This window comes from Primulina tabacum, chromosome 4 (genome assembly GCF_025594145.1).
Source record: "Primulina tabacum isolate GXHZ01 chromosome 4, ASM2559414v2, whole genome shotgun sequence".
In the NCBI taxonomy this organism is placed as follows: domain Eukaryota; kingdom Viridiplantae; phylum Streptophyta; class Magnoliopsida; order Lamiales; family Gesneriaceae; genus Primulina; species Primulina tabacum.
Window position 1 is genome coordinate 28,743,633 of NC_134553.1, and position 15,603 is coordinate 28,759,235.

General features: G+C 35.9%; 1 protein-coding gene across 1 annotated transcript; it reads left to right on the forward strand.

The window, feature by feature from the left end:
• The first annotated feature begins 8,404 nt into the window (after positions 1 to 8,404).
• LOC142541936 (uncharacterized) lies at positions 8,405 to 8,911 on the forward strand. The gene has a single exon (XM_075648383.1). It carries the CDS (start codon positions 8,405 to 8,407, stop codon positions 8,909 to 8,911), a length of 507 nt encoding a protein of 168 aa, XP_075504498.1.
• The last annotated feature ends 6,692 nt before the right edge of the window (positions 8,912 to 15,603 follow it).

The window sequence follows — 15,603 nt, forward strand, 5'->3', positions numbered from 1 at the left end:
AACAAAACATGTAGATAAATGAGTTGTTTAAATTGTGATATTGTTTTTCACCATTTGACCAAGTAATTGGAGAGATATGGTAAAAATGCTAGAGCATGGTAAAACTGTCACTCATTTGATAACTTTATTTGTTGCTTAATTTGATCCCAATTGTGAGAAGATTTTTATCTCATGCTTATCACCAATATTGTAAATATTATCATCAACTTTCTAAAGGTCCAAGAATCATCTTAATCCAATTTACAGCACCAAGGTTATTCTTGTTTTATCAAACATGTAAAAATAGTAAAAACTTATAATTACACAACAACTTATATTTTATACAATTTATTATAGAACATATAATATTTAAATATTTATTTAATATACAAATTTTTATCTTTATCACACTCCCCAACCAGCTTATTGCTAGTCCATAGCAATTTAAGCGTTAATAGCAACACAAAACATATTGATTAATTTAAATAAAAATGTAATCAGAACTATCCAAGTATTTAAATTAAATTTGAAAAGTGTCAAAATTATATCCAGATCATTATAATTATAATTTATCAAATACTCAAAATAGATCAATTCAAAGCTTTTTTTCAGGTAGTTAAATGTACATGACCTTCAGAAATTCCTAGTAAGAGTCTCAACTCCATATCCTCACAGGTTAATAAATGTTTCAATTTATGGGAACGATTTCTCTCATTGAGTTGGAATACAGATAAATGCTCAGGAAAATGGTTTACAGAATGTAGACAGACAAACGAGCCAAACTAATCAAAAGATAGAAAATCCATTGATTAAAAATCCAGTTGTTCTTATTATATATTTTTTCCTGATCTCTTTTTTTTTACATCATGGAATCAGACTAAGTTTATGCTTCTTGACAACATATTTATTTAATGTGTACAATATATTTTTCTCTTTCTTTCTTTTTTTTCTATTTTTTTATTTTTATTTTTATGAGAGATAAATGGGTCGTAGCATATAACTTAAAAATGACATAGATCTTCAACTTTTTTTTCTCTTTTTTTTATTTTTTTCAGGAAATATCATTTTTTTTCAAAATAAGAACTCAAGATCTAAACAATAGATAGCCTCTCTGATGATCAATAAAGGCCCGCAAGCTGTTTTCTCAATCCTCTGCACTCACTCACAAAATATGTGTGAGTTTAAAAATTTTAGACACTCTTATCAGGTATATCTTGGGCCATATATTTTAATAACTGATTTTATCACAATGGTTAATCATTCAAAAAGATTTCATAAATCATATTTTTATAGTGATCAGAATATTAAAATTGACTTTTTTTTTCAAATAAAAATTTAAACATCCTTAGATAGATTAATACATTTTCTAATTTAAACATTTCAAACATGTAATGTAATGATATTTTTGCAAAAATTACTAAGATACAAACAATAGACATGATTTTATTTGAAAATAATATTTTTAAATTTTTTTTTTATAAAAAAATTTGTTATCTCCCAATCAGAGTATGACATTGTCTCTTATGTCAAAAAAACTATTAATAAAAAGTACATAATGAAAGATATATCACCTGAAATTTTATTGAAGATAACAAATTGAAACAAACGCAAACCAATCCACGACTTTTGAATCAATGATCCAACTTTCTTTCTTACTGTTTGATTGCGACCAATTGATCTTTGTTATCATCGGATCAGGCTTATAAACAAAAGCTTCCAAATCATCAATTAATTGGTCAGCAGTCGAAGCAGAGATGAGCATCATTCGTGAATTTTCTGAAATGAAATTCTGTTCCACAACTTTATCAAGAAATGTCAACAAACTGTCATAATAATTATTGATATTCAACAAGCCCAAATGTTTATTATGGATATTAAGTTGTGCCCAAGAAATAGTGTGAAAGATTTCTTCTAATGTACCAAAACCACCTAGTAGTGCGATAAAAACATCAGAATTTTCAATCATTTTGGTGATTCTTTCATACATAGAATAAACTTTTAATTCATCCCCAATCGTAACACCTGTAATACTTCCTTCAGCTAAAGTTGTAGGAAGAATACCCAAAACCTGACTACCTTCAAGATGAGCAGATGTTGAAACAGATCTCATTAACCCAATATTACCTCCCCCATATACCAAGTGAATTTTTCTCTCAGCCAATATCTTTCCAAGATTATTCGCTGTTTCTACTAACACTTCATTTTTTCCAGAACTCGACCCACAAATTACACAAATATTTGTCAATGTTTGTGCAGATGATCCAGCCATGTTTTTACTTACTTTTTGGTCTGCGAAAATACAGAGAAAGATGACAGATTCTATAGGGGTAATATGTTATCATGACAAAACTATGGCTCACAACTATAAACAGAATAAACAGTAAAAACAATAATGACACACATGCATATAAACAATATTTTGATTGTGGTTCACAATTTTCCGCTGGTTTTACGTCCAGAAACGGCTTCAACGCCTTCTATGAGTCGATGATATGCTTCCCATCCAATTTTCTTATAAATTGGCAAACAGGGTTTTTTTAGTCGGATTCCCAAGACTATGACGCTCATCTTGGAATTGTTTCCATAAACGGAGAAGTTCAATATGCATGTGTCCACTAGAATGCGTCTCAAAAGTCAATAAGATGTTATCTAAAGACTCCATACTCAGCCATTTCTTAATGAAACTAATTTTATCTTTTCTGTTATTGGAAACACATCCCAAAGATCTGCATCGTTTGTCACAAGTCCATCTTGCACACTTATGACAAACCCTTAACATTTTGGCCCTTCGTTTTTTCGCATAAGTGCTTTTTCCTAATCCAGGAAAATATCGAATGAGCAGTGATTGTGGAACTTCTCCTCATAATCGGACTTTAGCTTCTATTACAAGACGAATATATTTTGGAATTCCTTTTTGCATTAGCAATCTCAATCTTTCGCACCTACCTAAATAAATTTTTCTTAGAACATTTTAGAAAACAGAAGGAAAATATTTACAAATTTTAGAGAGAATTTCATCCATTTTGAAAAGAAATGAAATGATTTTTTTTTTAATTTTTGTATCAGCAATTGTGGGAAACTGATTTTACCGACAATGAGAATCACGGAGTATCGTTATTCGCCATTTAACCGAGAAAATAAAAAGATTAAGGAAACTTGAAATAAAAACAAACAAAATTAAATGCAACATTAAAATTTAAGAATCGGAAAGGGAAATAAACTCTTCTTGAAAGATTTCATTTTCAAAAAATGGTTTAAGGCTTTGTCAATTTACTTTAAAAACATCATCATTTTTAGGATTTTCAATATCCACAGCTCCATAAGGATACACATGCTTTACAACATATGGGCATGTCCATCTTGATCGTAATTTTATTGGGAATATGTGAAGTCGAGAATTATAAAGCAAAATTTTTTTACCAATCTCAAAAGATTTTCTAAGAATTGTTTTATCATGAAATTATTTGATTTTTGATTTATAAATCCTTGAATTCTCATACGCATCATTTCTGAGTTCATCAAGTTCATTAAGTTGCAATTTGCGCAATTTGTTGCAATCATCTATGCTTGAATTAAAAGTTTGGATCGCCCAATAAGCTTTATGTTCCAATTCCACAAGCAAATGACAATGTTTTTCGTAAACAAACCTATCGGGAGACATATTCAATGATGTTTTAAAAGCTGTTCGATATGCCCAAAGTCCATCATTAAGTCGCAGAAACCAATCTTTTCTATTTGGGTAAACATTTTTTTTCCAAAATTTGCTTTATCTCCCTATTAGCTAATTCAACATGTCTATTTGTTTGAGCATGATAAGGAGTAGTTACTTTGTGAGTAATACCATATTTTTTCATTAATAAAGCAAATGATTTATTAACAAAGTGAGTTCCCCCATCACTTATCATGGCTCGAGAAATTCCAAATCTACTAAAAATAATTTCTTTCAAAAATTTGATGACGATTTTATGATCATTTGTTCGACATAGAATTGCCTCTATCCATTTGAAAACATAATCAATTGCAACTAAAATATAAAAGTATCCAACCTATGGTGGAAGAGGTCCCATAAAATCAATTCCCCAACAGTCAAAGATTTCAATTTCAATGATAGGATTCAAAGGCATCATCTTTCTTTTTGAAATCGCACCCAATTTTTGACAATTTTCACAGATCTTGCAGATTTCATGGGTGTCTTTAAACAAAGTGGGCCAATAATATCCACATTACAAGATTTTTGCAGTCGTTTTCTTTGAAAAAAAATGTCCTCCGCATGCTTCTAAATGACAAAATTTAATTACACAACTTACCTCATTGTCGGGTATGCAACGTCGAAAAATTTGATCTGGACAATACTTGAACAGATACGGATCATCTCAATAAAAGTTTTTTACCTCATTCAAAAATTTTCTTTTATATTGGGAACTCCATTGCGGTTGCATTTTTCCTGTCACAAGAAAATTTACTATGCTAGCAAACCAAGGTGTAGTAGTCACTGAAAATAGATGTTCATCAGGAAAATTATCGTTAATTGGTGTCATTTCACAAGATGATCCTGTTACTAGTCTCGATAAATGATCGGCTACGACATTCTCGGTTCCTTTTTTATCTTTGATTACACTGTCAAATTCTTGGAGCAACAAAATTCATCGTATCAGTCGTCGCTTTGCATCCTGTTTGGTCAACAAATATCTAATAGCAGAAAGATCAGTAAACAAAATAGTTGTTGATCCAATCAAATAAGAACGAAATTTATTTAATGCAAATATTATAGCAAATATTTCTTTTTCAGTTGTGGAGTAATTCATTTGAGCATTGTTTAAAGTTCTACTTGCATAATGACCCAATACTGCACCGACTGCATAATCACTCACGTCGCACATGATTTCAAATGGTAAAGACCAATCAAGAGGTTGCATGATAGGAGCTGATGTTAAATGTCGAATGATTTTAACAAAAGAATTTTGACATTCTTGAGTCCACTCAAATGCAGTGTCTTTTGTTAAGAGGTTACAAATGGGTTTAGAGATTGAACTAAAGTCCTTTATAAGCCTCCTATAAAATCCAGCATGTCCCAATAATGAGCGAATTTCTTTAATGGTTTTTGGAGGGGGTAAATTGGCAATGACATCAACTTTGGCTTTACCAACTTCAATTTCATGAGATGGCACAACATGTCCCAAAACAATCCCATAATTAATCATGTAATGACATTTTTCCCAATTTAAAATAAGACATTTTTCCTCGCATCTTTTTAAAACTTTTTCCAAAATTTTCAAGACAATTATCAAATGTATTCCCAAAAACAGTTAGATTATCCATGAAAATCTCCAAACAATTTTCAACCATGTCACTAAAAATGCTTAGCATACATCTTTGAAATGTTGCTGGGGCATTGCATAATTCAAATGGCATCCTTCTGAATGCAAATGTTCCAAAAGGACATGTGAATGTAGTTTTATCTTGATATTCGAGTGCAATGGGAATTTGATAATAGCCTGAATATCCATCAAGAAAACAGTAGTAGGGATGACCTGCTACTCTTTCTAAAATTTGATCCAAAAATGGTAATGGAAAATGATCTTTTCTAGTGGCGTCATTTAATTTTATATAATCAATATACATCCGCCAACTAGATAGGACTCGACTTGTTAACAATTCACCTTTTTCATTTTTTATTACTATGATGCCAGATTTTTTTGGAACTACTTGTGTTGGGCTTACCCACTTACTATCAGAAATAGGGTAGATAATCCCAACATCAAGTAGTTTGAGAACTTTTCACAACATCTTTCATGTGTAGATTTAATCTCCTTTGTGGTTGTTGAGATGTTTTTGCATTTTCTTCTAAGTGAATTTTTTGAGTGCAAATTAGTGGATTAATGCCCAATGATCAAAGTAGCTCCAGTGGCTCAAGTGTTGCAGAGGAAGAAATATTTCTTTGATCAAGTATGGGCAATGAAGCTAAAACAAATGGTTTTTCAGCTACGCCAAAACTTTGATCCCACCAGTCCAACTGCCTTAAATGACAAAGCGGTTTATGACCAGCTGGACACGGATCTTTTGTTTCTACAGATGGAAATTAAGCATTGGGAACTAGATCAAGAATTGATCATTCCAGAAGATTCCCAAGATCATTTATCAGACGAGGAGGCTGAACAGTCAGTTCTACTGGAAAAGCCAGCCCAGGAACCAGTTGCTAAATCTGCTAAAGTAAATGCTCCTTCTTCAAAGGATGCACAACCATCAACTGATGCTCCTCATTCCTCAGCTGCAGAATCTCAACTTTAAACTGATGCTGAATTATCATTTTCAAACATTGATAAAGTTATTAAATCAGTTGCCGCTGATATTCAACAGACTACTACGGAATAAGTTGAAGAATTTTTCGCAACTGACGAGCCAGCTTCACAAGCTACGTTTCAACCAACTGAAGAGCCATTTCAGTTGACTGCCACAACTGAACAAGCAGTTTTTACAAGAATTGAAGATGCAATTCAGTCATCCGCCATGACTGAACAAACATTAGAGGTGCTAGCTGTACAACCCTCCATAGTTTCAGTTGTTCAATCAATTGAAGAATCAGCTGAGCAACCAGCTCAAGTAACAGCTACAATTTCAGCTGATCAACCACCTGAAGAACCTTCAGACTCTACTGCTGTTCCGAATTCTTCTTCTCCACAGCCTCAATAGGAAGCTATAATAGAGGATACCTCATAAATGGTTAATCCTGTAACTGAAACAACTGACGGGGCCCTGGTGATCTTCAATCAAGAAAACAGAGAGCACGAACCAGAAACTTCTGGAGCCATGTCTCCTGGCATATCAATAGAAAGTGAATATTTATTTGAAGAAATTCAGGCTATTCAGACCAACCTCGTCAGTGTAATGACTTCCATTTCTGATATCAAGTCAACCAAATTTTCGCACACTATGAAATTCGACTCCATAAGGGAAAATACCATGGGAAGACTGCAGCAAATCCAAAAGGACGTAACTTCATTATTTTTCCAAATGGAAGAACTTCAAAAAGACAGTGTCAGCTGAAGCTCATTTCCAAACTTAAGCCCTTGTTACAAGACGTCTTAATTTTCTGGAAAGAACTGTCTCCAAGAGAATGGATTTACTGCAAGATATCCTGATGAATGTAGTTTCAAACCTTTCCTCAGATGTGCGAATCTAATCCAAAAAGGTTGATGAGTTTGACATAAAAGGGGAAGAACAAGAAGAAGGAAAAGATCAGCCAGAGAAATCTTCAAAGTTGATGAAGAAGAAATAGAAGACTATTTTTGGAAGATTTTTTTTGAAAACTATTCATTTAGAAGATATTTTATTCTTTTATTCTTTGTATGAATCTGTACATTGAAAAATTTATTTTATCTACAATGATTTCAGTTGATCAGTTTCAGTTCTTATTTTCTAAGTTTTGTCAAACACCTAAAAGAGGGAAATTTTTGGAAACTGAATTTCAGTTGTTTGACAAATTGAGCGTCTAGCTGATCTAGAAAAATGATAGAAACTGATCTAAAATATGAAAACTACCATTTTCCAGTAACTGAAGGATAATACGCAGATTTTCAAAGACAACTGAACTACAATCAATCAGCTGATCCCTCAGCCGTACACGTCATCAGTTAAGGAATAAGACATTCAACCGACAAAAGCTGACTGCAACAAGTAGTGGGATCGCAGCATTTCAGAAAAGCTACAGTGTACGACTGTTAGAAGAATGTTGACGTGGCAAGCAACATATATAAAACTTCAAATTGTATTTAATATTACCGTTTGAGGGAAGCCTATAAATAGCAGAGAAGAGCAGCTGAAGAAGAACCCTTGGAACTTTTGAATCCTTGAACTCTAACAACTATCGATTCAGTTACTCTGCTGAAATCCTTGCAAACATCAAAGCTCACACTTATTGTATACATTCATAGCTTTCAGGCTATACTTCGAGGTTTCAACACAAACTGTAAAACTCGATCTTGAAGAGATCAGTTGTGTTAGATTACTTTAGATCTATTGAGTACTGTAACAAGTTTGTAACTAAGAGTTTCACTTTGGCATTGTTAAGTCCAAAACTGCTTGTATCGATCAAATTCTTTTAGTGTATATCATATCCTTGAGATAGAAGGGGTGACGTAGGAGTATTTGAAATCTCCGAAAATCCATAAAATCTTGTGTCCTCGTATTTCAGTTTATATTCTATCTATCAGTCAGTTTGTTTCCACACACTATTTTTTAACTGATTGATATTGACTTACAAGATTCCCGAGTATCAGTTTATCACTAAACTGACTCATCAGTCGAAAAGGTTTTGAAAATCATAAGTGTTTATTCAACCCCCCCTTCTAACACTTTTCCTCCATTAACTGATCCTATCCCACCCTCGCCTCCTAATGGGGATGCTGCTACACTTGTACTGGAGGGCATGGCTCGTTTCTTGGAGCAGCAGTTTCAGCAGTCTCTTAGGCAACAACATGACGTCTATGATCAGTTCCAAAGGCTAGGGCCGAAGGAATTTTCTAGCACTATTGACCTATTTGCTGCTGTGGGTTGGATTCGAGCACTTGAGGTGCATTTTTGCTATCTGAATATGGGGGATGCTGACCGCGTGAGGTGTGCTACTTACATGTTTAGGGATGATGCTTCTTTATGGTGGAAAGGATCTGAGCATGGTATTAATCTTGCTACTCTTACTTGGGCTCGATTGAAGGAAACATTCTATGAGAAGTACTTCACTGCTGACGTCCGAGGACGCTTGAAGAGGAAATTCATGACTCTCCGTCAGGGAGACACTGTTGTGGCTGAGTTTGTAAGGAATTTTGATAGGGGATGTCACTTTGTGCCCCTCATTTCTAGGGATGCTTCCGAGAAGCTTAGACATTTTCTGGATGGTCTAGGACCAACTATACGTCTTGACGTGATGATGATATGACATATGGATTTTGCTTCTGCCAATGGCTATGCATTTAAAGCCGAGCAAGATTTGAAAGAGATTTATTTTGTGATGCAGCGCAAAATACAGCAACACAAGCAGAATTTTCAGCCGAATAAGAAGCCATAGATGGAACCTCCTAGAGCTCAAGGGCAGCAAAAGCCCCAAGGACAAGTATAGAAACCAAGACCACAGAAACCACCACAACCTGGAGCAATGAAACCTGCAGAGGGACCACTGTACAAGGAATGCAATCGCTTAGATTATGGAAAATTCATGTGGGGAAATTTTAGGTGATTCATATGCAAGTAGGAAGGACATAAAGCTGTGGATTTCCCAAAGAAGAAAGCACCTACAGTGGGAAGAGCTTATGTTATGCATGTCGAGGAGGGTAAAGAGGAGCCAGACATGACCCTTATCACCGTAACCTAGTTATTTAACGTTTTTTATTGCCTTATTTCATGAAATATTAAATTGGTTATTAGGATTGATTTGGGATTAAGGATAACCTAGCGTAAATTAGGTTTCATGCTCTACCTTAGTTGGTACTAAGAAATGAAAATGGAAACTATAGAAACTGGACTTGCATTTTGAGCCTTAGTTATGCAAAGAAGAAAAGCATTTTCAAATGAAAGTTTACGGCTTAAAATTGAGAAAAATCAAAACCAAGGGCATGATTAGAAATTTTCAAAAATTGGAGGGATTAAATAGCAAATAATCGAAAATGATTATGCTATTTTTGAAAATTGTAAGGACAAAATGCAATCTCAGAAAATTATAAGGACCAAAATGCAATTTTCAAAAATTCAAAGGACCATAATGAAATATTCAAAATTTTAGGGACCTAAAAATCAAAATTCCGAAAATTTAAGGGGTCATATAGCAACTTTCGAAATTTTGGGTGATTAAAATCCAAATTTCGAAGAATTGAAGGGTCAAAATGCTATTAATCGGAAATTATAAGGGGGAAATTGTGAATTTTCCTAGGAACAATAGGCTCCAATCAATAATCTTCATAAAATTTAGGGAAAATTATGATACAAATTTCTTAAGCTTCAATATGAATAAATCTAAAAACGTTTTCTACGTAGGGAGGATATTCATTCTAGGTGTAGCCACCTATGCATTGTTGGATTCGAGAGCTATACACTCTTTCATATCCGAGACTTTCGTTAAGCGACTGAATATTACACCTGAGGATATGAGATTGGATTTCAAAGTTTCTATTCCTTCCGGTGATCAAATGTTCAGTACAAGTATTTTGAAGAATCTAGAGCTTCGTTTATATAAAGATGTGGTTCGGGCAGATCTTATTATACTTCATATGCCTGAATTCGATATTATACTTGGTATGGATTGGTTATCAGTTAATGGAGCTTCGATAGATTTTTGACAGAGGACAGTGTCTGTTCGACCGCCTAGTGGGAGATCTTTTGTCTTTGAGGCAGCAAGGAACAAGTGAATGCCGCACATTATCTTTTGTAGGTGTGGGAGGAAACTTATAAGAAGAGGTTGCCAAGATTTTCTAGAATTTGTCACTACAGCACATGCTCCTATCAGTCAGAAGTTATAGGATGTTGATATTGTCAGAGATTTTCCTAGTGTCTTTCCTGAGGATGTTTTTGGCATTCCACCTGACCGTGAAGTGGAATTTTCAATTGAGTTAATGTTGGTCACTGTACCCATTTCTAAAGCATCTTATCGTCTATCACCTGCTGAAATGAAAGAACTAAAAGATCAAATTCAAGAATTGCTAGACAAGGGTTTCATTTGCCCTAGTTGTCCCCCGTGGGGCGCACCGGTATTGTTTGTGAAGAAGAAGGATGATACTAGGCGGCTCTACATTGATTATCAGAAGCTGAATAGAGTCACTATCAAGAATAAATATCCAATACCAAGAATTGAATACTTATTTGATCAGTTGCAAGGAGCATCAATATTCTCAAAGATAGATCTTCGTTCTAAATACCGTCAGTTGAAATTGAAGGTGTCCGACGTTCACAAGACTACTTTTAGGACTCTTTATGGGCACTATGAGTTTATGGTCATGCCATTTGGGGTGACCAATGCGGCAACGATCTTCATGGATCTCATGAATTGCGTATTTCAGCCGTATCTGGATCATTTTGTTATAGTCTTCATTGATGATATTTTGATCTATTCAAAGTGTAAAGAGGAGCATAGTCGGCATTTGAGGACAGCACTGCAAGTACTGCAAGATAGGGAATTATATGCAAAGTTCAGCAAGTGTGACTTTTGGCTTGACAGACTGGCGTTCTTAGGCCACATCATTTATAGGGATGCAGTGGAGGTTGATCCAAGTAAAGTAGAGGCAGTGAAAGATTGGCCAGTACCGAAGAGCGTAACCGAGATCGGAAGTTTATTGGAACTAGCTGGATATTATCGAAATTTTATTCATAGATTCTCATCTATTGTGGTACCCATGACCGCCTTTACAAAGAAGAATGCAAAGTTTGTATGGAGATCCGAGTGCCAAGTCAGTTTTTGACAAGTTGTGCAAGCTTTTATCTCAGCGCCAGTATTATCGATGCCATCAGGGCAAAGAGAATATGTTCTTTATACCGACACTTTGAAACTTTGTTTGGGTGCGGTTTTAATGCAAAATGATCATGTTATAGCCTATGCATCAAGATAGTTGAAATTTCACGAGAAAAACTATCCCACTCATGACCTTGACCTTGCAGTAGTAGTTTTTGCATTGAAGATTTGGAGACATTACTTATATGGGGAGAAGTGCAAGATTTTCACCGACCATAAAAGTTTGAAATACTTCTTCACACAAAAAGAGGTGAATATGAGACAACAAAGATAGTTAGAGTTGGTGAAAGACTATGACTGTGACATTAGCTACCATCCAGGAAAAGCTAATGTAGTAGCGGACGCATTGAGTCGGAAGACAGCAGTTATTACTTATGTATCACTTCAGAGACCTCTATAGTCCGAGATACAGCGTTTTGAGATTACAGTGTATGCTAGGGACAAGGCCCCTAATCTTGCCACCATGACAGTACAGGCGACTTTGAGAGATAGAATCTGTGAGGGACAGTATTCTGATGAACAATTGCAAAAGTGGAGATTGTGAGACGAACCAAGTGTTGGAAACTGTATTCCGAGGTGGATGGTATAGTACGTTATCAAGATTGACTATGGGTTTCTAGTGGTGATTCTTTGAGAGAGTTCATTATGAAGGAAGCTCATGACACACCGTATTCCATTCATCCTGGAAGCACGAAGATGTACAAATATCTTCAGTTGTTATATTGGTGAGCGGGCATGAAACGAGACATCCTGCGTTTTGCGTCCGAGTGTTTGACATGTCAACAAGTTAAAGCCGAACATCAGAGGCCAGCGGGGAAGCTTAAGCAACTTCCTATTCCCAAGTGGAAATAGGAAAATATTACTATGGACTTTGTTGTGGGATTGCCGAGGACTATCAAGGGGTTTAATGCTATATGGGTGATTGTGGATCTTCTTATGAAATCAGCACATTTTCTAACCATCAAGACGACATTCACTATGACAGAGTATGACAAATTGTATATTCGAGAGAGTGTGCGACTGCATGAGATTCCTGTATCTATTGTTTCTGACATTGATCCGAGATTTACATCATCTTTTTGGAAGAATCTGCATGCAGCGATGGGGACTAAATTGTTATTCAGCACCTTTTTTGTGGGGACCCGGGTGCTAATTCGTCTTTTTTAATCATTTGGACTAATTGGATCAATTGTATATGCTACAAAAAAAAATTCGTTATATATATACATCAAAGCATTACTATCCAAAATATATACAAGCATACAACAAGTTAAGTTTCTTTATTATACAATATCAAATGTAAAGTCTACACCACATGATCAACTTACAATTTATTCCCATTTACAAGTTACATAACTAGTTTTGTTGTTCCTCACTACAAGTCTAGGAATAAACCATCAGTTTCACATCTAAGCCCGAATCACCACGCTAATCATCACTCGTTCAAGCTCTTCTCGGTACTGATCTTGTCCCACCTGTTGCCATGCACACATACAAACATGACAACAGCCGGAAACTCCGGTGAGAATAAATACCAGTATAAAACATGTAATGCATAAAATCATACACAAAAGCATAAACCATGTATCAAAGAACATTAATCATAATTTATGACACATTAGTGAATACAAATAAAACTCTTCGACTCGACTCATATCTAAGTCTAGGGATCCCGGTGTGAATAAGACGTAACAAATCTCCCACCTACTCTCCCAATCGGGGCGGCGGTATGTCTTACTCCTAGACTTCGGTCCTCTCTGTATCGAATATCTACAATAGGAGTCACTCTTCTCCTACGCACATCGATACCCCCGAACATCTAGTAACTTGGCACCTCTGCCAAAGACTCATCTATCTCAAGTGCATTTCTATAACTCAATAGACAAAGTATAACATATCAAAGCATAAACAATCTAGTATGTGGTTTAGAGAAACTCCAGTTCAATCTGACTCGAGTCATATCTCCCGGTTCAACATTGATTTATACCTTTCTTTTCTCGAGGTTTGGTTTGATGAAATCAATCTCAATCTTCAAAACCCTCAATATCAATCTAAAATAACATGTATAAGATGCAGTATATCAACCTCCAACTCAACGTAAAAATACCAATATGCAATCTCGATACATTTCGACGGCATAACAGCGAAATCTTGATATACCGGCAACTTAAACCTCGTAATATCAATATCATCAATTCATAACAACAATCATATGCATATCATAACCCCAGAATTCTGCACAAATCATGCCATATAAGTTGGGAAAATGAGAACAATAACATATGGTTTCTTTTCTTCAATTAGTTTTCGATTATACTTTTATCGTAAACCCACGAACAAATATTATCAATCATACTATAATTCTCCCAACATCTGAATTTCAAACCATGATAGAAAACAATAAAACTTACATCCTTTGAAAGCTAGTGACAAGAGGAGTAAGAATCTATACTCGGATTGAAAATCGGATGGCTAGATCTTGAAAAATTCACAATTCTAAGCTAAGATGAAACTTGAGGATTTTCTGAACTTTGCTCTCGTTTCTTGCTGCTGAAAATAGCTGAAGTATGAAGTACAATTCATATATATATCTTGCATGTAAGGGGCAAATGGCTTCACCTTAACACAAAACATCTCGCGCATATGCGCAACCATCCTCGGTGCATATGCGCGAGACACTTTGTCTCGGCGCGTGTAAGTCTCGGCAGCTCGCGCATATGCGCGCCCTCGCTCGGCGCATATGCGCGAGGTTCTTCACAACTCTCTGCCACCCTCGCACACATGCGCGAGTTCATATCGCGCATATGCGCGAGGTTCTCTGCCTACCTCGCGCATATGCGCCCGGCTGGGTCGCGCATATGCGCGAGGCTCATCCTCGCACATACTTTAATTTTTTCTTTCCGGCTTTCTCGGTCCGATCCGTTCCGTCTATAATCACCTCAATTATCAACAATTCATTTCATTTTACAGTAATCAAAATCTCGGGCCTTAAATTTCTCCCCCCCCCCTTAGATACGATTTCGTCCCCGAAATCACAGGCAATCAAATCAGATATCATGAGGAATGGAGAACAGAGGTTATATAAGAATACTCACCTTAGTGAAATAACTCGGGAAATCTCTGTCTCTCGTCTGACTCGGTTTCCCATGTAGTTTCTTCCGTGCCATGACGACTCCACTGAACTTTCACAAGCGGAATAATCTTCGTTCTGAGCTGCTTTTCTTTACAATCAAGAATCTGAATCGGCTTCTCTAAGTAACTCAGCATCTCATCAAGTTCCGCCTCATCTGGATGAATAACATGTGAAGCATCAGGAAGATATTTCCTCAGTAAAGATACATGAAAGACATCATGTATCCCAGATAAAGAAGGCAGTAATGCGAGTCGATAGGCACGATCTCCTATCTTCTTGAGAATCTCGTACGGACCGATATAACGAGGAGACAACTTTCCTTGCTTGCCAAATCCGACAATGCCTCTAAACGGAGAAATCTTCAAGAATACTTTATCCCCCTGCTCAAACGCTAACGGTTTACGTCGAATATTCGCATATTTGGCTTGTCGATCTTGAGCCGTCTTCATTCTCTGCTGAATCAGCTTCACTTTTTCCGTCATATCTCGAATCATATCAGGCCCAATATCAGGTACCTCAGAGATATCATCCCAATACAGAGGAGATCTGCACTTCTTGCCGTACAACGCATTAAATGGTGCCACTTCTATGCTCTTCTGATAGCTATTGTTGTACGAGAATTCACAAAGAGGTAATGAATCTTGCCAACTAGTACCAAAATCTAGCACTACAGCTCTAAGCATATCCTCCAGTATCTGGATAGTCCGCTCTGACTGTCCATCCGTCTGTGGATGATATGCGATACTTAGATGTAACTTCGTACCTAGAGCCTGCTGTAAACTGTGCCAAAAGTGTGAAGTAAATCGCGGATCACGATCTGATACGATAGACTTTGGCACACCATGCAATCGAACTACCTCTCGGACAAAGATTTCTACAATCTGATCATATTTGTACGTCATTTTGTACTGAATAAAGCATGATGATTTGGTCGATCTTTCAATCACAACCCAAATCGCATCACAGCCTCGGGAAGAACGTGGTAGTTTCGTAACGAAAT